This window comes from Epinephelus moara, chromosome 9 (genome assembly GCF_006386435.1).
Source record: "Epinephelus moara isolate mb chromosome 9, YSFRI_EMoa_1.0, whole genome shotgun sequence".
NCBI classification, from domain to species: domain Eukaryota; kingdom Metazoa; phylum Chordata; class Actinopteri; order Perciformes; family Serranidae; genus Epinephelus; species Epinephelus moara.
In genome coordinates this window covers 18,990,309-19,015,790 of record NC_065514.1, presented here as the reverse complement: position 1 = coordinate 19,015,790, position 25,482 = coordinate 18,990,309, and the positions used below count along the sequence as shown (strand labels likewise).

The 25,482-nt window shown below is 39.7% G+C and overlaps 1 protein-coding gene across 2 annotated transcripts in view; it reads left to right on the top strand.

Moving 5' to 3' along the window:
• rai14 (retinoic acid induced 14) overlaps positions 1 to 25,482 on the top strand; it is a 50,826-nt gene that overhangs the window by 5,269 nt on the left and 20,075 nt on the right. For both annotated transcript variants that reach the window (XM_050052986.1, XM_050052985.1), the window contains exons 3-6: positions 20,248 to 20,378; positions 22,188 to 22,276; positions 24,099 to 24,163; positions 25,154 to 25,211. In XM_050052986.1, coding sequence (XP_049908943.1) covers positions 20,248 to 20,378; positions 22,188 to 22,276; positions 24,099 to 24,163; positions 25,154 to 25,211 — 343 coding nt within the window. The remainder of the gene's footprint in view (positions 1 to 20,247; positions 20,379 to 22,187; positions 22,277 to 24,098; positions 24,164 to 25,153; positions 25,212 to 25,482) is intronic.

The following is a 25,482-nucleotide window of genomic DNA, read 5'->3' as shown; positions in this document are numbered from 1 at the left end:
AGGTGTGTGTGAATCATCCACGTTTGCCCAAAAAATGCACTTAGGCTTCTAACTTTTTATTCAAAGTCTTCACTATATTACCATATATGAGTCTGGACAGATGTCTGTGTAAATTGCTGTTTCAGAGAAGTTTGCTTAGAGGGCTTTCTGCCATAAAAGAATTTCTTTGTTAAAGTCAGCAAAAAAATCGTGGTTTGGGTTAAAATGTATACATTTTTTGCCAGAAAGAGCTTTCTCAAACTTTTCCCATGTGCAAGTAAACTGCAGCTTGACTAGTTGACGGAGGCATACAACAGCGCGGCGGTTATTCTAGTTTTGAAACACCACGATATAATTAAAACACATGCATAAAATAGACTCTGTATTATTTATCAACCACACCTACCATTTAAATTCACACCTCGCATTTGAATATAAAGTTTAAAATCCACTTCACATCATGAATTTGAAAGCTTATCTGCAGGAAGTGCTTGACTTTTTATGCACAACACATCTATAACTCTTGGGTTGATGTGATTGAACAGCCATAAATGATACCTTGGGGTTTGAATATTAAACTTATTATACAGTAAGTATGATAGCTGCTAAGAGATGGATAAAGAATATGTATACAACATCAGATTGTCCTTTATACCATTAGCTAATGAACAGCTCAACCTTTGATAAACACACAAGCATATGCACTTTACTTTGCACTTTCCCTCACATATGGGGCTTAAAGGTATAGTGTGTACGGTTTAGTGGCATCTAGCATTGTGGTTGCAGACCTGAAACTTCTCCCATCTGCCAAGTATGTAGGAGAAAAACAGTGATCAACACGAAAACGCCAGTGGTATGTATCTAGAGCCGGTGTTTGCTTTGTCCGATCCGGGCTACTGTAGAACACTATGGCGGACACCTTGGAAAAGGTCCCACCCCATATGTGGATGTAAATGGCTCATTCTAAGGTAGTTTCAGGTGATTGTAAACTAATGAAAACATAGCTTTAAATATTATATACCATTTCTGCCAAGAGATGCCTCTAAATCCTACACACTGGACCTTTAATCCCTCATTTTTCAAGAATTCAGATGGTGGGAGTTTTGTCTGTCAGTCTCACTTTGGTTCTCTTTGTTCCATCTGTATGTTAATATTTATGACTGTTTGATAGGTTACTGTTATATATCTTCTTTATTATTGTATGTGAGTAAGCTTTTGTGCCTTATGACCAAGTTAAATGCCTGGCTGCAAACCAATTTCCTCCAGGATAAAAGTGGAAAGTTTATGTATGTGACATAATGGTATGCTGTGTAAAAATCTAACTTTATAGGCACTTAGAGAATATTGAAGGTAAGGTAAACTTATCACCTTGCCCAGCGCTACACTTTATGTCGTGAGGTGCTGTATTATTGATTAGGCTGCTGTACCAGATTGTGTAAGCCACAGAACGAAAGGCGATTATTAGCGATAGGAGTACGTGCAGGTCAGGTTGTGTGAAGATTATCAGTGTGGATTTCTAAGACTATACACACACTCATACAGAGAAAAAGCACCCATTGTACTGTCCTGGTGGGGGTAGTTTTTGTACTGGGATAATTGAGGCAGTGGGCTGCAGAGTGCAAACTTCATTGTCAGACTGTCTTTGATATGCATTGAAATGAAACTGGTATTTAAAATAGTGCATGAATAACTTTAACTTCCTTACATTTGTTGCTCTTTGAGAAGCTTAAAATACATCATCTTTTTTTAGATATGGCATAAACAGACTTTTCTTACCACACTTGAGGTATGCTTGTAATTATTTTTCAATCTTCCTGCATATTTTATTGTCATGTGAAACCATGTTCGGCTTCAGAAATACCATGCAAACTAGCTTAAAACTGTACAGACAGCAGACTCAGCAGAATGTGTCACCAGGTTAAGTAGATCGGCTTTCTCAAATACTGCCCTGTGAATGCACTGTAAGGCTAAGTAGTGTGAAAACTGCACCTACGCTTAAGGTGCTCATGCATTTCTAACCTTGATATGAAACAGCTTTATTGCTGCACAAAAAAGATTAGTAGAGAACTGAATGTGTGATTTTTTCTCACAGACTGTACTGTGGAGGTAATAACTGTTTTTTTTTCTGCACTGGGACCATCATGGCTGTGTTGGTTCCTGATTTTTTGTTTTTTTCCACATTCAACTTGTCCATCAAAATTCTGTGCATGCCAGTACCTAACAACAGGGAGTCACACCAGTGTTGCTTTATCAGCAGGTGTGTAGTTATGCAAGGTCAAAGTGAATCAGAGGAATTCTTTCAAGTGTGTGTGTGTGTGTGTGTGTGTGTGTGTGTGTGTGTGTGTGTGTGTGTGTGTGTGTGTGTGTGTGTCTCCATGTATGTGGGTGTTCTGAAATGTTTGAATGTCTGTCTACCAGACTTGGTGTCTACATTTGAGTGTTGTCTCTGTTTGTCTGTGTCTGCCTGAGTGTGTCCCTTGAATATATCATTGATTCGTTTGTGGATCATCTCAGCTAAGCCTGTTTTGGCCAAACATTCAGTATAATGAGGGAGGTTCTGTGTGTGTTGTGTGTGTGTGAGTAGTGTTCAAGACAAGCAGACGCTGTAATCTGGTTTCTGGGAATAGGGCTGGCGATCAGCCACAGGGAGACTTAAAGGCATTTTGCTCCAGCCATGTCTGAACAATCGGCTGTCAGAGATGGTTTTGTTGTGACCTGTGATGATAATGTCAGTAAGAATGTTTATCTTTGTTGTGTTAAGTGTAACAACCCTTATGTATTTAATGTTATATCAGAATACAAGAAGATCTAGCTTGGTTAAGTATTACTAGGGCTGAATGTTAGGCTTGAGCCATAACTATTTTTTTATACATTTCGCTAGGGTATACAATATAAGATTGTTTTTCTGTTTATAAAAAAAAAAAAAAAAGTAAAAGCTGAGCTACTGTTGATTGAAGTCATTGTAGCAAGTGTGTCACTGTCAAAGCTACAATGCTGTGTTTCCAAGCAATTACCCTACAGATAGAAATGTATGTCCTTCCTGCTGGAGGGCCCAAAGACACTAGTTGCTACTGACACATCAGTGGGCTAAATGATGTGATGATGTGTTGGATAAAATCATGTGGCTAAAAAACTGCTTTTGAAGTTGGAATAAGTCATCTCAAATAAAAATAAAGTTATATGTGGCAATACTCCCAGACAGGGGCAGAGGCATTTTTCGCTTTTACTAGTCCTGTAACGTTATCCCCCACTACTCACAGTCACCATCTTTCTTAGCTCAACTGCTTGTTCCACCAGTAGACACTGACCTCTGGTGGCTCATTCTGTGTACTACAGTACAATACATCTCTTCAATACAGCATTTCTGTATTAGTTTAGTAGAAGCATTTTTTAAGATACTGAAAATCATACCTTTGTAAATAATCTGGCATACCATAATACCTTGTTGTCACCCAAGCCCTACTGGGTGTTGCTTGAAACTTTTCAATACTATTGCAAATAGCATGTCTGAGTTTCAGTACTAATGCCAAAATGTTTACTTTACTTTACTTTGTGAAATATAAACTTCTCAAATAATCAGGTGTACAAGAACGTTGCTGGTCTAAAGCTGACAAAATTTAGATTTTGAAGATACAGTTGGTAACTTTTCTGAAAATAACTTTTTGTCATATTTGCTGAAACTGTCACTATGGTCTGAAAAAAAGTACATGAGCCTGTGGAAAAAAATCACATCCCTCCTCCTCTTCCTACCTTCTGAAGGCATTGGCTTGAATCAGCTGCGACGCATAGAAAACAACCGATCAGAGCTGAGGACTTTCTAACGCAGCCGTCAGTCACTACTGGTGAACTGCGGTCAAACTGTCAAACTAGGCAGCACTGATCAGACGTGAATCGAGATTTGGTAACTGCATTGCCTATTTCTTGTTTTCAGAAGAACATTTTAGTGTACTGTTTAGCTGTAAAATTAGAAAGTTTGTGACTCAGCCGCCATGTGTGAAACAGTCGAGAAACGCGTTAAGCACTGCCTACCAGTCGGAGCAAATTTCTCATTTTACATCTAAACAGTACATTACGATATGCTTCTTACAAAAATTAAGGTAAGTTATAGGCAATGCAGTAAGAGAATGTTGATTCATATTTAATCAGTGCTGCCTGGTTTGACAGTTTGACCACAGTTCACGGCCGTGATTGACATGATTGACAGCTGCGTTAGAGACTCCTTGGCCCTGATTGGTTGTTTTTGTTCACATATGACAAGGCCATTAGAAGTGCTACAAGGCAATAGAGTAGGCAGAGGAGTATGATTTTTTTTATTTAGTGCTGTGTTAGTGACACTTTCAGCAAATACAAAAAAGGTATTTTTACCGAATGTAACTTATGATCACAAACTGTCTGATCAAAGAATAACTTAACAAGACCACAGATCTAACAAACTCTTGGCTCAAGCTTTTGGTATTTGGTTGAGAACAAGACGTTGAAGTTTGATAACTGGCCCTAAATAGTACTCTGTTATACTGTACATAGACTAAAACAATGCAACCCATTCTATAACATAGAAAATCAATCTACAAACACAAGTTTTTTTTCTTGAAACAACCTTAATTGTAGAAAAACAGTCATGTGTAATTAGTGTGAGGAATCTTAATTAAATCTTGCGGTGTGCGTCGACCTTTGAGACATCATTAACGGCTCCAACCCTGCTGTTTGAGCAGAGCTGCTCTAAATTAGTTAATTTGCTTACACTGTTATCTTACCCTTACCCCCTTACTACCATCCCCCCAAGCACATTACTCACTGGCTGCGCTGTTGTGAGCACACATGCACGCACATACTACACACATACACAGTCTGCGCTGGTTATTATGTGTGTACTCTATTGTTGACAGTGGTTCTAGTATAAAACCCTCACCCAGCCCTTCATACTGTCACACTACTTAAACCTGCTCCCCCAGCTGCTAGACTATAAGCAGGATTACTCGAGGCTTTAACACACACTTTCCCATCCATGTGCATAGACTGGTATCTACAGCATATGCGCAGACACACACACACCCTCCCCTTATCATCCAGTCTCTCTGAGTCTAATTGATGTGTGGATTATGCTGTCTCCTCTCACTCCACACAGCTGTTTCATGGCTCCAATTCATCTGAGCTACAAGACATTGCAGACTAGACTGTACATTTGCTGTTTGCTGTAATTTTTGGCACTTATTAAAATTTATAGAATCTGAATTTAGCCCTGTAAATACTGGAGGAATGTCGTCCCTCTTATCAGGAGTTATAAAAGTGTCTGCTGTGTTAACTGGAGCAGCACAGCGAAGACTGTCACATGCTGATCATCTGAAGATTTCTAAAAAAATGTGCTCTGTGTGGTTACAAACATTAAACCATAATATTTCCCCTCCCTCTTAGTACGTTGACAAAAAAATGTTACACCCTACTTTTTCCATGAGAGTTGAAACATACTGCAGTCACAATATATAAAATCATTATAGAGTTGCAATAATGCAGCAGCCCTTCAATTAAAGAAGCTTTCTTTTAACTGAAGCACAGCCACTTGGCTCTGTTTGATTTGGCCCAGACGGACCCGGTTTGGCATGGAATGGTTTGTTCTGGCTGGGTGTAGTGAAAGGGTATTAGTGCTGGTAGTGACAGTAAAACCTCAGGGACGGCCCAGCATTAATCTGGCAGAGGAGGCGGAGGAAGGGTGGATGTGCGTGTTTGTCAGTTGTCAGCAGGAGATAGTGAAGCAGTCCAAAGGATAACTACAGTATGGGCCTGTTTACACTGAATGTTATATTCAAATATGCAGTGTATCCAGATTCTGTCTGCATCTAGCATAGTGTCAACATTGATGTAAAAATACATATGTTGCGAATGCAGAGAAGGTGACATGGGTTCACAGCACTTACCAGTTGGATTAAATCATGATTGTCAGGATGAGCAACCCACCAGCCAGTCACACACATGTTATGCTGTGGCTTGGATTTAGAGCTGACATGATGAGTGGATTAATCAGCGAGTCAATCGACATGAAATTAATCTGTAATAATATTTGATAATTGATAGTTTTAGCCTTTTAAGCACCAAGTTCCCACCTTGTCCAATATATTGATTTGTTGCTTTCTCTGTCTGGTTTTGGACTGTTGTTTTGAGAAAACTGAACATATGACGATATGATTTGAAAACGAGGATAGAAATTTTTCACTGTTTTCTGACAACCAAATGATAAATAAGAAAAATAGCCAGCAGATTAAATGGTAGTGAAAATAATCATTAGTTGCAGCCATACTCAGGGTTCCCCCGACCCACGGCATGAACAGAAGTAGAGCTGAAACGATTAGTCAGTTTACTGATTGTTGATTGACAGACTAGTTTGATGACTGATTAATAATTTTAGTCCTTTTTCAAGCAGAAATTACAAATATTGACTGGATCCAGCCTCTGGAAAGTGGCAATTTGGTGTGCTTTTCTGTTTAATATTATAAACTGAATGTCTTGGAGTTTTGGACCACTGGTCGGAGACTATAAGATATTTGAAAACATTGTCTTGGGCCTTAAGAAATTGTGTTGAATGTTATATTCTCTAGACCAGACAATTGATTGACAGTAATAACAGTTGGTTACAGTCCTTAACAGAAAAAAACCTGCCTGACTTCTCAAATATCTATTTTCTTTTTTTTTGGTTAAAGATACATGGGGCGCTGGCACTATCCACTATGCTACCAACGCCCCCAAATATCTATTTTCAATTACAAAAAAATGGAAAATTAAACTAATATATTGTTATACAGACTATTATGGTCTCATCAGGTGCACTCAGCCTTTGGCAGTAACCTGTAATCATCTCAGCACAGTGTGACATTACATTATTACTGGTTAAAAATACATGACTCTTAAGCTACTCAACTGCTTCATGGGGCACATTCAGAAGTAGAGCAGTCCTTGTCATGAGTTCAGTAGGTCAATCTTGACATGAGGCATAAGCACAAATGTTATACATGTCTCCTTTATCTCAATGATTTTCCTAGTGTTGCTTACAGTAGCTTCCTGTATGCAGCACGCTGATGATTAGGCCACATACTGGAATGCTGGCCACGGTTAGTTGTTGATTGCACTAGCCTCTGTGGTCATTATCCTAAAGCTGTATTTTTGACCCCAAGGGCCTCTAAATGAATGTTAAAAAAACACAGTCTTGAACTAGTTTAGATTAATCCAAGGACAGGCCGAGGAAAATGGCTTAGAGTCTGTTTAAACATGGATCCAATTAAAGCAGGAACTGCCCATGGGATCTCTTTATTCCTTATCGCCTGTGTATATGGACTACAGATGTATGGCCAGAAAACCTGCTCGTCAGCAAATAAAGCACTGTGCAGGGTAAAAGCAGGCGGGTGTAATCCTTGTGTCTGTGCATGTGTTTGCATGCTCATTTATGTGTGGGTGGGTGTTTGTGTATGGGCTTGGTTGTTGTCTGGTGTGGGTGTGAGGACATGATGCAAGGTGCTTTTATGTTTTTGTTTGTGTATTTTTGTGTAGGAGAATTAGTTTGTGAAAGTATACTTATCAGTGTGAGTTTAAAGTGTGGCTCTACATGCAGTATAGCATGACTCACTAGGCTATCTTTTGACATGGTTCAGAATTACATGTAGATGAAGTAATGGTGCAAGACATCACTAATCACTGATAATGATGGCGGGACCAGAGAGATAGACAAAAGCAAATAAGGTGGATAAGTGGAGCTGAGTTGAAAGGTTGTGGAAAGATGGAGGAGTTGTAAAGAATAATACAAGAAAGACAAAGATGAAGGAATAATGAGGAGCAAGAATCGGATTAAGGAGGAGAGACTGAAGATGATGGGGAAGAAAGTGAGCAGGAGAGAAACCCTAAATGTGAACGAGAAGGACAGCCTGACTCCCCGCCCGCAGTCGGGTTGAGACTGGTTGTTTAGTTTGGCCCGCGCTGAACAACTGGAACAATATTCATGCGAGGAGATGGATGGAGGGAGGGTTAGACTCAGTTCACCTGAATCAACTCTGAGAACTTTGCCTCATGAAGGACTTTTGGCATTGCACCGCTTGATTTGCAGTGTACTTCCGAGAGGTGTTATTGCTCACAAACGTGTTTTGAGTTCTGTCTAATGATTTTAAGTGATGTCAGTGACGGACAGTTTTATGGCTACAGCTTTAAAGTAGACTCGCCAGACAAACACTGTTTCTTGTTTCAGACATTTCCGCCCCAAAATTTGTCCTTGGAGTTCAACAGAATGATAAATGAGACTGTGTAACTTGTATATTTTTTGTTTGACTCTATTCTGACTCTTTGTGCACTAACGTCTTGTGCATGAACCCTATCCTGACCGAAGTAAGGGATACAGTATATTTTTGCCCTACTCCACTGACTTTATGAGCAACCCTCAAGCGTAATGAGGCTGGTTGCTTTCCAAGTCCAGCAGTGTTTATTTATAGGGCAGGAAAGGCTATTTGTGTAAGGAGGAAGTGTTGTACGAGGGTTATTTTTTACTGGCGGTTTTCTCGCATCTATAAATGTCTCATGCTGGAGTTCTGCATCAATCTTTCAGCTTTAAAATAAGTACATTTGATGAAGATAGTTGTGTAATTAGTTGTATGTAAAGAGTTTTAGCTGTAAGATCATGTACATGTAGTGGGCTTGTTTTTTTGTTTTTTTTTGTGCCAGCCATAAACTATTTAGATAAATGGATAGCCACCATGACGTACCCCATTTTTTGTGGACTGCCATTTTGAAGCTTTAAGTTTGGCATTTTGGCTGTCAACATCTTGGATTTCTGGAGCCAGATGTGAACACCTTTGGATGAGAGGGTGGAGCAGTGGAGGAACAAGGGGTGGATCTGGCTCAGAGCCTGAGGACACTACTTGCAGACAGCCTGTCACTCAGAGCGGCCACTCCCTTAATTATGATTCGATTTAAGCCTTGATAAAATGTAATCATGTGAGTAATTAAAAACCTGTATAATTGTCAATATGGAGCCAGCCTCAAGTCGCCGTTTGAGGAACTGCAGTTTTTAGCACTTGCGGGTTGGCTCCGTTTTTCAGCCCTGGTGGTTGCTGCTTGGTGGCAGCCTGTGATGCAATTAGCAAAACACAGCATATACTTTCGATTGTCGCAATTCAACTACTAGAATCATGTTGGCCTCACAGTATTCCTGTAACTGCACAAGATGTTTATGAGAGAAATACAAGAAAAGCAGTAAAATAAGAGGTAACGCCAGCAGTCAGAGGGAAATGACCACTAATGGGTTTTTTAATCTTTGACAGTGAAGTGAAGTGAAGAGAGGGTAAGGGGGGGCTGATGGATGACTTGATGACAAGTTTGTCCTCTCTGTTTAGTCTTAATGTACATACCCTGTCATCAGTGGAAGGACTGAGAAAGAGAGTGTGACTTTTAAAACAATAAGAAGATCATAAATACAATGGTATTTATATGCAGTTTTACCACGTTAGGACAGTATAGTCTTGTTCTTTGAAATAGTGTGAAGCATAAACATAGTGCTTATTTGTCATAGTGCTCCCATCTGAGAGTCTCTGCTACACTGAATTTAGCATTTACTCTGAGTATTAACAAACACAAATGGCGGACCAAGAAGAACCAAAATGATGTGCAGTCATAACATTTCGTTTTTTGCATTTGGCATCCACGTCTTACGAATTACAACCAACCACATAATGGCAGAACCTATCATCTAAGATAAATTTATACCGTAACTGCTACTTGATTCCTGTGAATCAATACACTGATTTATCATCAGTGTATGTTGGGCACCGATATTCTCCTTGGCAGTCTCGGATGTTGGCAAAATTGCCGCACAGAAACGCTCTTGGCAGACGTTGAGTGTTGATAGGGGTGCCATTCAACTTGGCCATCACTGGCGTCTCTAAAGGGGAACTCCACTGATTTTACACATCAAAGTCTGTTTACAAATCTAATGGAGTACTACTTTATATGTAAAAAAAAAAAAAAGTCCTATTAATGAACATTAGCCACGACTAAACTGTTGGTTTTTGGGTTGCATTGTGAGTAATGTTGGCGTCGGGCTTTGACAAAGAAGAATAAATAAATGAGTAAAAATATCATAGATTCTGCCACAGAATTCGATCCTTTTTTCCCCAAACTTTCCACCACGAGTGCAACAATTTACAGACAAGGTACCAACGCTTACTAGTTTTGCGGGAAAGAGAGTGGTTCAAGTAAATTTGCAGTTAATCTAAACCAAAGTTGCCAAATGAGAAAAGTGTTCTCATGATGTAAACTTATTTCATTATCTAAACGTGCGGTCCAGATTGGGCAGTGTTGTGAAATACACGTCTGCATCTCTCATAATGAGAGCAACCATCTGGTCTTTGTTTAACAGTTCTGTCTACTAACTCTGATTCTGGGTTTGTGTTTCAGAGTCTAGTAAACTATTGTGTGTGTGTGTGTGTGTGTGTGTGTGTGTGTGTGTGTGTGTGATTGTACTACAGAGGGCAGTAAGCGGTTTCAGCTGTGGCCCGAGAGAAAGGATGTATTGTTTGAGGACATTTGAGCATCTGCGTTGTTGTAGATAAGGGGTTTGAAGTTAACAGCCACCTCTGATCAAAGGGCAGAGATATTGTAGATGTGTCACTATGTCTTTCCTTCACTGTTTCTTTTTCTTTTTGTTCAGTGCATTGTTCACTTTTCCATCCTCTCCTCTGCTTCCTGTCTGTGCTGCCCTCCTCTGTCTCTTAGCCACTCTCCCAGACAAAGAATATTCTTGTAACCTGTATAGATGTAATTCCCCCCTAGAGTTAAGTCTGTGTTGCTTGTGTGTGTTACCTCCCGTCTAACCTACTTTCCTCTCTGTATTTATTTAGCTCTGTATTTATTTAGCTCTGCATGTAATCCCACAGTCAACATAATTCTCATTTGCACAAATCTGGTTTAGCGTGTGAATTGGAGCAGTGGATGGTGTTTTGTGTTCATTTTCAGATACAGTTGATACAGTTGTATCTGTATTTTCATCCTAATGATCTTGTCTGGCTTGGGTTGTTTTTTCCTCTTCCACTTTCCATTTTCTTTCCATATTTCCTCTCCATGATTTAGCCTTTAAGTTTTTTTTTTAATTTTTTTTTTTATATCAACTACAGACAATGTCCGGAGAATCAGGTGTGGGCATTGTCTGGGGTTTCTCTTTCACACATGTGGCACATAACAGGAGATTGTCTGTGTCAGAGATTTCTCACCCACTGGAAATACTCTTATATAGTTGCGGGGTGGTGCCTGGTTAGAGCATGGAGGAGGCAGGACCTGACGTGGATTACACTGTAGTAATGTAGCCAGTTCGTAATTTGGTCATGAAAAGAAAAGTCTCTTGCCATTCCTTTAACTTATTTGACAATTTCGGCTTCAGTCCTTATGGGCAGATGTTCCTGAATCTCTTCAGTTTGTGTTAATGATCCTTCTTCCTCACTCTGGGATGTTTGTTTTTCCAGTTTTGCACAAACCCCATGGTAAAAACATGATCAACAAACCAACTCCCTTGCTGTGAATTCCTCGACAATTACCAGCTCTATTCACAGAGGGACTCAATCAGACATTATGCAGACTTTGTACTAAGGAGCTGGCAGGATAAAGTCCGTTTAATGTCCCGTCCAACTGATTCAGGCATTTGTGTTCTCACATACTGCTCCTGCGGGTAATGTCTAGATAATTTCAGGTTTGCAGTGCATGTGTGACAGGGGGTTTAGCAATTCACTCTCCGTGTGCATTATCTTTAAAAATAATCCTGTAACCACTCTGTTCTGTTTTTGTCCCATCTCTTTCACTTTTCTTCTCTTTATGTTAAACTTTTTTGTTTTTCTTGCCCAGCTAACAGCAGGGCACAGTTAGCTGGTCTGTCTTTCCAACACTTCAGTCCAGAGCAAAGTTTCCTGACAATTACTGCCCAGATCACCATGAAATTTGTTAGGGTTTTTTTTTTCATCCCCAGAGTATGACTAGGAATGATGCTGGTGCCACCATCAGGTCAGATTTCCCTTTTGCAACATCACAAGGCATCTGGAAAAGTAATTCTCGAATTTCTTTGAAATTTGCTCTGGATATACTGTACATAGTCCTGGTTTTACCTTTTACATTTTTTTCCTTTGAAAGGATTTGCCTTGTTTTCTTTTTCAATGTCAGAGTTCACACAGTGCACAGATGCAGTACATTGACAAACAATAGAGTCAGAAGGGCTCTTTGCTTGTCAGGTCAAGTGTAACTTAATTTTAAATTAGTTTTTTAAGCTTTTAAGTAAATCAGCTGTATTGAAATAACCTGTAATCCCCACATAGTGAAGGCAAATAGGACTACCCAGAAAATTTAAGAACATCAAACACCTTTTTATCCTTAGGTAAGCAAACATGTTATTCAGTCTGTTTTTGAAGAGGAATACTAAAGGTTTTCTAATTTAGAGGTTTTTCGGTTGAACTCCACCTGCTCTCAGTGACTGAACTCTACAAACATACTGAATGTGATGTAGGAATTACTGTTTCCTGACCTTGGTTTGTTTTTCCTTCAGAGAACTGAGGAAGTTCAGAGAAGCAGAAAAAACACTCCGAGCAGAAATGTTTATGCACAAAACATTAGTTTAACAAACAGTCGCACACACTTGATGGGCATCTGTTTTCTTTGCAATTTATTCTCAATCTGTAGCAATGACTGGATGTTTGAAGTTGTGAGTCCATAATTTGTTTTCAAGACTCCATAAATAGAGAGAAATTAACACCTTTAAGACACGTGAGGAGAGGAGAAGGAGCAAGAGAACAATGACTCATTGAAATATAACTGTAAAGCAGCACACAGAGCATAAATATGTAGTCAAAATTCTGGTTCATACCAGTCCATTGCCTCTCTGTTTCTTTTTGTCTCTCAGCATACCCTGACTAATTAATTAAATGCTTTCTGTTTTCCTCACCTCTGTAGCTCTCTTTGCTCCTTGTTCTCTTGTCCTTGTCCTTGCAGCCAGGCTCAGGCCTGGACAAACAGGAAACACTTAGTGTTATCAGCCGACTCTTTGTGTGTCTTAATGAGTGTCAGGCCAAAGACAGAGAGAGAACACACACTACCGTCCACACCCTGATCCCACTGTAAACACACTTATCGCAGCTCAAGAAACAGAGAGAGGCAAAACCTGGAAGAGAGGCGGGCGGACAGACAGCCAGAGAGGACAGAGGGAGAGGACAGGGGGCAGTCAGGGAAACAGAACTGAAAACAAGAGAGGAAGTGAGATCCCTCTACACTTCCTGGTAATACACACAGAGCAACGATGGTCTTACTGGTTTATAAACACAGGATTAGTGACCCATGACTTATTGCTGGTGCAAACCAATGTAGGCTAAACCTATGCTGACCAGTGTAAGCCAATATGGGCTAAACCAGCAGTATTCAATACAAGCAGATATGGTCCAAAGTCATTAAGAGTTCATGTCTAGTACACTGGCTTTGAGTGTGTGGTATTTGTCGACATGCTCTTTGCTAAGTTGTGTTCAGATTATACATCATGAGGGGCAGGGCTGCAACAAGTGATTGCTCCAAAAATCAATATTTTTTGATAAAGGCCTTTGTACACAGGTGGATTTTTTTTAATCAAGCAATTAACTTGCATGTTAATATATTTTTTTCAAACTGTCACTTTTGTCATGAGTACATTGCACGGCAAAAGAGCGACGTCATTTTTTTAAACTTTGTTTTATTTTTATGTGAAGGCATCAACCAATGCTGTTAGGCCTATACTTATGAGGAATATAAAACAACAACATGGAGGCTCCATAGTCTGAACTTAGACGGCAGACTTTATTACTCCATTTAACCTTGACAAAGGCAGCACCTACCGGTTCCACTCCTTACATTCTGACCTTTCACAATAAAAGCCCAAGACATGTACACTGTGTAACTGTTTACCAGAGGGAACTCAAATTACTCAGAGCAGTTGCAAAAAGGAAAATCAGTAAAAAAAAAAAAGCTTACAGTAACTCAGGCTATACAACAGCTTACTTCAGACAGATTGCAAGGGGGTACTCTGGGTCAATAGGGTCTTGGTAGTTGTTGCAAATTCGCATCGCAGCTGGCAAATTGATTCGCATCACAATCTTTTATTATAAAGTGTTTCAACTGTCGCAAATTCCTGTTGCTTGTTTTGATGTGAAATATTTGCAGGTGAGTATGTAGCATTTTTGTGTCATTTATTCATCTTGCCCGGGTGTTTAAAGGTCTTAACTCTATAAAATATAACAGTGTAAATGGGGTCACTTGTTGTAATGAACCCACAGATATTATTGCCCACATCTGCAGGTCCTGTTGGCTTTACAGAGCTTTATAGTAAGTTTAAGCTGATTGTTTAGCTACTCTCACAGAATCATTTTCAGCTGCAGCAGGCAGCTGCTTGCAGCAAAAAGCCCACTGTTCACTACCTGCTCAGCAGCAAACAGCAGACTGACAAAGCTGATGAACGTAGTGGACCATTTAGCAGTTACACAGACAGATATTCCCCCCAGGAGTTGGTAGAAACTAAAAACAGAGCTAAAAGAAAGTGAATATATGACTTAAATTTGTCAGGCAATCAGAAACACGACTTCAAATGAATGTTGATTCTGTTGATTCTTTTCTCTTTTATTTTAGGAATCATTTGTCCAGCCAACAACTCAAAACCCACAGATATTCAATTTACAATCACATAACTGTTACGTGACACAAAGGAAGGCAGCATATTTTCACCACTGAGAAGCTGAAACAGATTATGAAAATATTTGCTGGGTAATTTTCTGTAGACTTATTGTTTCAGCTCTAATGAGGAGTTTAGAGGTAGTTATGATGACAGCAGCTATGGCTGACCTGGTGTTATTGTGTTTTTTGGCAATTATGTGAGGATATTAAAAAATAATCAAAGTTTTCTTCTAAATATAACCCTTATTCAACGTGTTTCATAAGTTTAGAGTTCAGAACGGGTTCTCAAAATCTAACCTCATCACAGCTACTTTCCCCCACACCTGTTTCCCAACACAAAAAAAAACCTTTCCCATGGGAACCACATATTTAGTTTCCTACAAGCTTTCAGTTGCTAGTCTATATCAGTCTTCTCTTGTTGTTGTTAATATGTATACAAGACAGCAGCACAAAGGACATGAAGATATTTTTTCTATTGGCACACTGCATGGGTACAGTGCACTGTTTGCTCTCTCTGAACAGGCAATTATTCCTACATCATGCCCCTTTTTCGGCTAAGAAAACTCGTAAATACACTTTGTTCAATCACTTTTTGTCGGAGCCAAGGCCCGTGCTGATTTTGCACCATCTCTGCCAGCACATGATTATTTCATCAGCCTCCCTGCGATGACACTATTTGTGTATGCGGCCGAAACTGGAGCAGTGCCTTCCGCTCCACTTAAACCTGTCCATTGCAATGTACTGTAGTCTAATGCTATCGGTGTCATGCTGCTCTGTTGTGAGGGCGCTGCATTTTTTGATCAGCCTACAACCATTAGTGCTGGTCGGCAGGGGGTATTTGTGTTGGTACGAGTTCAAAGTCTATTTCAGTTTATTTCCCTCATGCAGCTCTTGTTAATGAGACCACGACAGGAACATCCTCTACAAATATCAAATAATACTTGTCAGTTTTTGGAAAGACTTGCTTCTTTTACAGTAATATAGTGTTCAAGAATTAAAATGAGAGCAACACACAAACCCAAAAGTTCACCCACTGAAATTTTAATTGCAGTATGAGCTGCAGTGAGCCTGTTAGTGGAGTTACAGCGAATTTGTTCAAGTGTGACCAGTGTGATGCTTCAGTGTACAAAGAGGAAGTCCTGCTCAATATGAAACAAGTGAAATTAATCATAAACACTGGAGAAATCCACTTTTGAGACATGGATGTGTGAAGCATATAAAGTATACAGACATGTGCAGATGTTGTAGTACTGGTTTCTTTGTCTTATAAATCCCCGTTGGGTATAATAAATGCCATGGTAATAATGAGTTCCAGTACATATTTGTGTTTGATAGAGAAGGGGAGTGTTGACTCTACTCTGTAGACGTAGCAGAGGTTCAGATGAGGTCAAACATTTTGTAGAGTTACATACTTTTCGAGTGAAACTTTTGGCTATGAGGCAGTTGTTAAAACACACAGGGCAGTGGGCCTTTGTGCCGCTTCCTTTGCCCTAAATGTTCCTGCAGTTTCTTGATTCAAAGCAACTGACAAGCAACCACAGCATGAACAAATCTTTACTGAAGCGAGGATACGGAGAACTGGCTGTCTTACTGTTACTGGTAATGTTCTTAATGACAGCAAGAAGTGAACCAAGAAAATATGCAGTACCCAGATCCCTGGACTTTAGTTTTAAAGCACTGCAATAGCTCATACCTCTTTTCTGGTTTTCCGTCTCCGTAAAACCGCACTCTAACTCTCTATTTGCCAGGTTACTCCTCTTACTCTCCTCTAAGGTTGGACAGGTTTGTGTGGTTGACCATCTTTCATGGCAACTCTGCTCAGCCTCAGGGTTTTTCTGTAAATCGTGGGTGGGTACATCTTAAGGATAAACACTGGCAGTAGTTTCATTGCATAGTGCCTTTGAAAGCCTGTTGTTTCTCTGTGAGACATTTTCCCAGAAAACTTTTGTATCTAAAATGAATCCCCATCTCGGCATTGCACCAGTATTCTCTTCTTGATATCATCCTGTGTTAGTTGTGACATGCTCCTCCGGTTAGGCAACTCTTAAAATCATTTCATACCAGGAGTTAAATATTTGCTGCATGAGTGGAAAGCAGGAACTGAAATGTCCAACATCATGGGGGAAGATCTAATTCCTGTACTGCTGTATGCCAGTGTGTGGAAAATGTCTTTAAGAAAAGTATATTCAGAAGATGCAGCTTGGAATAGACTAGGATGCAGGATTAAATTATCGAGAAAATATACTGAGTCTGGTTGGACAGTCAGTCCCAGGGCTTCAGATACACAAGCACCTTTCCTTTCAGGGTTAGATATAAGGAATCAGAAGATTGAGATCAGTTGGCAGACTTTTCATGCAAATATTAACAAGTGTCAATTTCCAGTAAATTCCCACATAAAGTGACACCTCACCATCTGCAAGATGTGTCTGCTCCTCTTACTCAGTCTGTCATGTATAGGAGTGGGTTTGTTTTGCTGCTGTGTCCAGATCATAAAGGCACTCAATTACAGCAGCGAGTTCCACCCTTCCTGATGTCCACAAAACATGATAAGAAAAGTACTGGGTACCGTGTTGAATAATATAAACAAACCCCTCTCCAAGTTCCTCTTAACCTCTCTTTGAAGATTTTGGCAAAACCCTGGCAACAAAAACACTGTACAACAATTATATGTACATGAATGTTTCTTTGCATTTTCTTCAGTTATGTATTTTCATCTTTTCCTTTTCAGTTCTTGCACTGTATCTATATTTAGTATGTGACTTCCTCAGTGCCCTGCACGCTGCCTGAACAACACATGACTTTCTGTATGAAAATCATGAGACTATTGGGAGGCAAATCCAGCCCACCTCTATGAACACAAGAGATCTTAACCACTACACCATATGGGATATGTCCTTTATAGCCTCAGTTATCTCCTGCTGTGTCATGTTTCACTTCACATCCATCACAGCCATGGACAGATGCACGTTCTCTGATTTCTCTGTTCCACTTTCACTCACCCCACACCACCTTTGTGCGTGTTTTTCTCCACACCAGGGGGTTTCCCCTGTGAAATAGTTCGGCAGAGGTGGTAAGCCGCCTGACCCAGGTCCTTATTCAGCTCAGTTACTTGATGATGTTTGCTGCACTCATTAGAAGTGTAGCATTTGCTGTGTGAAATAGCTTCTTTTTTCCCTGAAGGTTGAGGTTTTATTTTATAAAAGTGTATAGATTTTATGATTTCTACAAAGGTGGTCAATATTTCAGGAAAGGTGGCCAAAAACTGGAAATCAGAGCAAAGTTGCTCATAATGAACCTTATTGATGCATGACTGCATTCGTGTGTTTTCAGAAATACCTGCATGCACAGTTTTCATTTATTTACTTTAAGGATAAATGTGCAGTGCATAAAAGTCATCAAGACACTGCAACCTAAAGGTGCCCCAGGGAGTCTTCTCGAAAACAGACAGAAGTTATGTTTACATTTCGTCTTTATCACCATATTGTATTGTAGGTATCCTTGAGTCCAAACGATCATATAGAGTCACAACATGTGTCCTTCCTTACAAAACATCTGTTAACCCATTATTTGTTATTTAAAACTGTGTAACGTTTACCTCCATCTTTGTTGGTTTGCAACCTTCTTTCTTTGCCTCTGTTGGCATGAAACCAGCAGCACGAATATGTATCAGGTTGCCGACATGTTCGGGCACGTGTATGTGCGTCCTTGTGAGTGCAAACAAAACCGAGACTCACAAGTGAACACATTACTCCACAGCGCTACTAGTGGTGAAAAACTCCACAGGGTACCTTTAAGAAAACATAGCACATAGACAAAAACCTGAGCAAATACAGAAACACTTTAAGTCAACACAGCAGCAGTTTCTGCAGCACACTGATGAACATGCTAGTAATAATAAAGGGCTAATGCTAGGTGTACTGCCAATATCTCTAATGATACAGCTCTGTGTGTTCATGGGTTTTCCGTGATGACTTTGCTGAAATTCATACCACTGTACATGTGTTATACCCTGAGCCTGCATTTATTTTGTAGTAACCATAAATCTGTCTTCGATATTTTTGGAAGTACTTGAAGTGTGACCGTAACTGCTCATCACAGACACAGAATGACACCTGGTAGACACATATATCTCTTTCACATGTCTCTGTCAGTGCTCAGCTGAGTGTTTTTATATCCAATCCGTTATTTCCAGTCTGTCAGAGAACTTTCTCGTCTTACATTGCCTCCTAAATAGTATCTCACCTCTTGCTTTAGTGCGTTGAAGCCTGGGTCACAAAGAGTGTGTGTGGGTTTACAACAACTTTCCAGAGCTCCTTGCCACAACCGCAAGAATATTTCTCCACTCTCAGTCATCTTATACTTTTAGTTTACAAAACACCAACGATTTAGTATTTTTAATTTCCTTGCTGGTCCACATTAATGACTCTGTGGCTAAGTCTGCAGAGCCCAGTGGTCATCCTAGCTGTTTCAGTGACACAGAGGATTTTTATAGCCCTGCAGTTTTCCACCAGCTGTGCAAAATGTATTGCAGCGATTGCATTTGGGTGTTTGCCACAGGGGCTATTTACACCATGTATTGCTATGCTGGCTTATTGCTGTCTCAAAATAGGGTACAGTTTACCACCGCAAGTATTCCTGGAGTCAGAGGGTTCACCCCCTTATCACGTGTAGGTCAGTAGGCTATCGGGTCAAATCTAATACTGTGCCACATCCTAATATGCACAGATGGTTGCAGGGAGAGCTGACTAATGAAATTGCACTGCCAACATGGGGTTCACGGGTGCAGTTCTGCCCTCACCCTGCTATCAAGTTAAGGAGACAAATTCATTTACAGCCTTTAACAAGAATTTCTTAAAACACATGTTCTCATCTGTCTATACTGAGTCCTCCTTTTAAATGAGTGGCTACTTCTTTCCTAGTTTGATATTCCTAATTTTGGTTGCTTATATTTGTGAGTCCACCTTTCTTTTCATATAGATGTGTTAATAATGTGAGTTTTGGTTTTTGCCAGAGGTTATGGCTGTAGTTTACAGCTCTGAAAGCGTACTGTGCTGTATTTTGTGCCATCAGACTGCAGTGTTGCAAGGCTGTGTCTGTGTGAGATCATGCTTGAAACTTTGCAATAGCTGACTTCTGTCTGTCGGAACAGCCTGTCACTGATGCAAATGTGGGGCCATTTGGTTTGTGTATGTGTGTGTTGTGCCTGTTCTCATTGGATGTTGCTTATGTGTGTGTGTGTGTGTGTTCTCACATATTGGAAACAAATCTTTTGTTTGGGCCAAAGCAAATCCAGAAAAACATTCTGTACCCCTGAGAAACATCACTCAAATTACGGCCACGTTTACTGCAGTGTAAGATTTGCCTATGTGTGTTTTATTGTCTAATGATGCACGTCATTGTTGGAAAGGTGTACATTCTTACTATAGCAAAGGTAATTGACTGATATAAGATGCTTTCTTAGAGTTAAAACCAGGGATACACGCATCACAGTAGTAACAGTTGTTATCTTCCAGTGTAGTAAATATATTGATGATGATAATAATGATTTTATCTTTCTCTCATCCCCTTTAGACCAATGAGTGGAACAAAAATGATGAGCGCCTGCTTGCTGCAGTGGAGCATGGCGAGGTGGAGAAGGTGGCATCACTTCTTGCCAAGAAAGGCACCAGCGCTGTAAAGCTTGACAGCGAGGGCAAATCAGCGTAAGCATCCTTTGTATTATCTACAAAATTACTTCTGCAGAGTAACTCATTGACAGACCTGCAGGGGGGTAATAAGATATTGATCTGGAACACTATATAGATTCAGTGATCAATAATCCAGTATTATCGATGCAAAGTGAAGGGGCTGTGTCCTTGCTGCAGCAGCCAAGGGTTTGATTCCAATCCACGGCCCTTTGCTGCATATCATTCCACTCTCTCTCCCCCTTTCACGCCATATCTGACCTATCAAATAAAGGCAAAAAGCAGATAATGGTAAGCAGCCAAGAAAAAGACAATGAAGATATTTGCTGATATCGTCTATCCCAGGCTCCTAGATTGAACTGAATCAAAATCATATTGTGGCAGACCTTGTGATATCAGCAAATATCATATTGTTGTGGAAAGAAACATGATGGAACTTGTGATTTACACTCCTTGCCTGCTGTAAGATGGGTAATATATGAGCTGGGGGAAGCAGCTTCAATCATAAAGGAAAGACACTTTGATTCAGATCTGCTACACTGACAGGCTGCAAACCAATAACCTGAGTAGAATATGAAGTGCAAATCCCCAGCTTGCAGCCTGGTTTAGTAATATCTGATAAGTAAATACAATACAAGTGCAGCTATTCAGGCGCTATCTGAGACGCAGCTCACACTTTCATGACAAAGGTGTGATAAGAAATAGTGTGATTGTGGTAAAATAAAAGTGGGGGTATTCAGTTTCAGGGAACTATTATCCAGTCTTGGTTATTTTTGTGTTTTCCTTTCAGTTTTAGGATTACATACTGTGTTTATCTCTACAGCATATGCTCAAATTCTCAAGTCGAGGGGTTATGAAACTACTTTCACGCTCCACAGCACAATGTTAAAAATGAATGGCCAATCTAAAAATACAGCTGTTCCTCTTAGCTCCTGAAAGGTTGACATTTTCATCCATTCATTCAGCCTCCCTGACATTCAGTGTTTTGAGAGCCGGCTCATTTCTGCAGAGGCGGTGAAGCTCGTTGCCTCGCCAGTTGAGATTGTTGATAACACAGAGGCTCAGTGTTAATATTTGACCTCCTTTCTTTTTCTGAAACACAACACCCACTGACCTCAATGTGTTGAGCAGCTCCCGCAGAGCCAGGAACATCAAAACACAGGAACAAATGCAACGAGAAACGAATGTGCAGACTCTCACATGCTGAAATAAACACACAGGCTATTTTGTTCCCTCAGTAGTTCACATCCTTGACCTTTTCTCTGTGTGTGACCAGAACACAGAAACACACACACACTGATGCACGCTCACAGCCTTTGTAAACCACGATGAATGTGGTGGTTTGGGATCTCAATGCTCCAATCTTTTCAGGATGCACAAAGACGAAGTCTACAGTATCTCTATGGTGATAAAACCTGATTGAAAGGCATGTGGGCATAGTTGTGTGAGTGTGTAAGAGAGTGTGAGTGTGTATCCTACTTACACACCAAGGGAATGCTGGGCATGTGTAGTGGTTTTTTCTTTCTGCTCACTGAGCTGGAAAGGGGTTGTATTGATTGCCTGCTGCACACATACAGACAAACAGACAATACAGCCTAAGAATTACGAATTATGGTTTTTCAGAGGGTTGTGGCTGTATGAGCACATAGGAGCAATATTTTGCAAAGTAGCAGTTTTTAAGGATGTTCAAGCTCCCACATCATGAGATCTTTATTAATGTGAAAACTAGAAAATGATAGCTCACTTACAAACATCTCTGCTGTTGTGATTTAATAACCTCTGACAGTTACTGCTTTTCTTATTCTTTGCTTTGGGTTTTTCACACAGGCTTCATGTGGCAGCTGCACGTGGACAGACAGACTGCCTAGCTGCAATCCTGGCCCATGGAGCTGACCTGTCAATCGCTGATGCTGCAGGTATGTAGTTATATACAGCAGTGATAATTCATGTGGTGATTATTTAGATCAGGGAACTCATTTTATTTCAGGGGCCACATACAGCCCAATTTGATCTCAAGTGGGCCGGACCAGTAAAATCACTGCATAAATATCAACACCTTCAACTTTTTGTTTCATTCTGAAAATGTTCATCCATTTACCAAACCAAGAAAGAAAAATGACATGCAAATTCAGCAGTGTGTCTTAGTATTTCCACATTCAGTTCAACATCAACATTAAGTGTGCAAAGTCATCTAGAGGCCCGGATTGGACCCTTTGGCGGGCTAGTTCTGGCCCCCGGGCCGTTTGTTTGACACCCCTGGTTTAGAGTCTGTAATTATTAGGGGTGGGAATCACCAGAGGATCCAGGATACGATGATATCATGATCGACGATGGTGCAGTATTGCGATTAAATATATTGTGATTTATTAGCTTTTTTAAAGTGTTAATTATGTCCCCAAATGAAAACTTTGTCAACATCTGCTTTATCTAATAAGATAAAAAAAATCAGTCTGTTCATCCCATTGTTTTTATAGCAGCAAAATGTATCTAGAGGACTGAAAATGCATTTGATTAAATTATTATAGTATGATAATATTAATCTTTATTTATAAAGCGCTTTTCAAAACATAGTTACAAAGTGCAAACGTGTAAAGAAAAAACCACATATATTGTGGCTACGTACCGCACACAAGACAGGACTAAGAAAGAGGATCGAGAATTTAATAGAGCAACGCATTTTGCTTACAGCTTCATCAGGCTCATCAGCTGTAAGTGAAACGCATTGCTCTATTAAATTCTCGATCCTCTTTCTTAGTCCTGTCTTGTGTGCGGTACGTAGCCACAATATATGTGGTTTTTTCTTTACACGTTTGTACTTTTGCCACAGTACCAGCACCTTGACTTCAGCTGTGCATGGGCATTTTTCTATTTTTGATAGTTACAAAGTGCTTTACATGTCAGCAATTAACAGACAGACATGAAAACAACAACAAGAACTAATAAAAACACTTAGGTATATAAAAACTGAGGAAATAAATGACAGTTTAAATGACTTTAAAACTCAAGTAAAATCGATGGAGTCTCTCTTAAACGAGATCACTGACTCGGCTGGCCTGATTTCCTAGTAGGCTACCTAATGTTGAATTTGTATTTGTAATACTAATAATTTATAAAATTAAAAAAAAAATTTTTTTTGCATTGTTTGATGATACAGTATTGCCACACAAAAACATTGCGATACGATGTTGAATTGATTTTTATTCCCATCCCTAGCATTTATGCATTAATGCAATCATTTGTTTCAGTAAATACTGTAAATAGAAAAGTTTAATGTCCACATACTTTGTAGTGCCACTTCTAAGACCTGTCTTGTAGTTATGGTTGTAACGGTATGATATTTTCGCAGTTTCATGGTATCAGTTTTACAGAATTTAAATGATCAGTCAGAATGACCTTTAAAGGAATGACAATAGAAGGCTTATTGTTGGTGAAACAAACCATTAATTAGTATAAGTGAAACTTGAAACAATTTTGTTATTGACAGTATGTGTAAAAAGTCTCATCTTGGAAAGTAACTAAAATAAAGGGGAGATTAAACGGCAGATTTCTTTAATATCGTAGATTAGCAAATGCACATGGTATGATAACCGCCAACTTTTATATCACAGTATACCTTGAAACCAGTATAATGCTGAAACCTTACTTGTAGTTGTCCTCCTTATTATTTCATCTCATTGTCATAAAAAGTCTTTGGCCTGATAAAGATCTTAACTAAGGACTCTCTTGATTTATGTTCAGGTTATAATCCGTTGCACCTGGCTGCCAAAAACAATCACATCGAGTGCTGCAAAAAGCTCATTCAGGTAAGGTGGATAAGGTGTGATTTGTATCTCTATATTTGCTTCTTCATATCTTACAAGTTGCTGCAATCTATCAAACCATGTATTTTAAACACAGTATGGTCCCTCAGTGATAAGAATCTTTTCATGGTTTTGATTTAATATGATAGCTGTGCAGTATTTTAGGTTCAATGAAATCTCTTCAAGATGTGTTGTACAAAAATAAGAGCTAGAAATATGGAGCTAAGAATGTTTAAATGGCAGAGCATCAGGCCACCCAGCAGGACTTCTCCTTGGACGCATTACTTCATGCAGCAAATAAGGAATGTGTGAAAGCAAGAGCATGAACCATATGAGGCATACACTCTAAATAGTCTCGCTATCTGTTCAGACGTCTGAAACAGTTTCACCGCCTCATTTCTTCTGTCTGCTGATTGTGTGTGTGCAGATCAGCAGATCTCAGCAGGAGGAGACACACAAAGACTTTTCTTGCTCTGATTTGCTGACCCAACTGTCCCATGACAGTCTGCAGCATCTGGGCAACACACACCTGCCTGTTAACACCAATCTCAAGTCTGCTGGTACAAACAGCAGAAACATCTTTTTGCCATTTTGGTGCCAGCTCCTTAGAAAATAGACTCCATTACTATTATACTCTGATACTCCCCATGAGCATAAATGCAGCCACAATTCATTTTGAGTTTTGATAATTATCTGGACACATTTTGGGGCACGGTCAGACACATTATCTGAAAACTTTTTTAAGTCAGTCAAGGAAATATAAGAATTCACCTAATAGGCAGTAACTGGTAGTAATAGTAGTAGTAGTAGTGACATGGTAGATAAGTGGAGTAACGTAGCAAAGCGTAACAAGCATTGCAATGTACTGCATTTCACGGACACACGAAAAGTGTATTTAACAGTATTTAACAGTCAGACTCTCCTTTCATAATCATTCATAATCCATGTATAACATTGATTTGCAGGTCTAACATGTTTCTGTTTCCCTTCCAGAGTAAATGTCCTGTCGATGCTGTAGACAGCTCAGGAAAGGCTGCTCTGCATCACGCTGGTAAGTGTCTCGGTGTCCTGAAAGTTAATTAAACAAACGTGCTTTTATCAGAGATTAGTCTGCTTAGACAAGAACGTGGGAAAATGTCTTGTGTGATTAAATTTAAGCTCGGATTTTGTTTGGATGAAATCCTATACCATATCCGGAATGAAGTGATTAAAGGTGATTTCAGCCCAGTTTGTTTCAATCAAAAGTTCCCATAATACTCTTAACAGGTTTATATTCAAACCAAATACTGAGTGATGAGAAGGTTCTCATGGAGTCCATCATT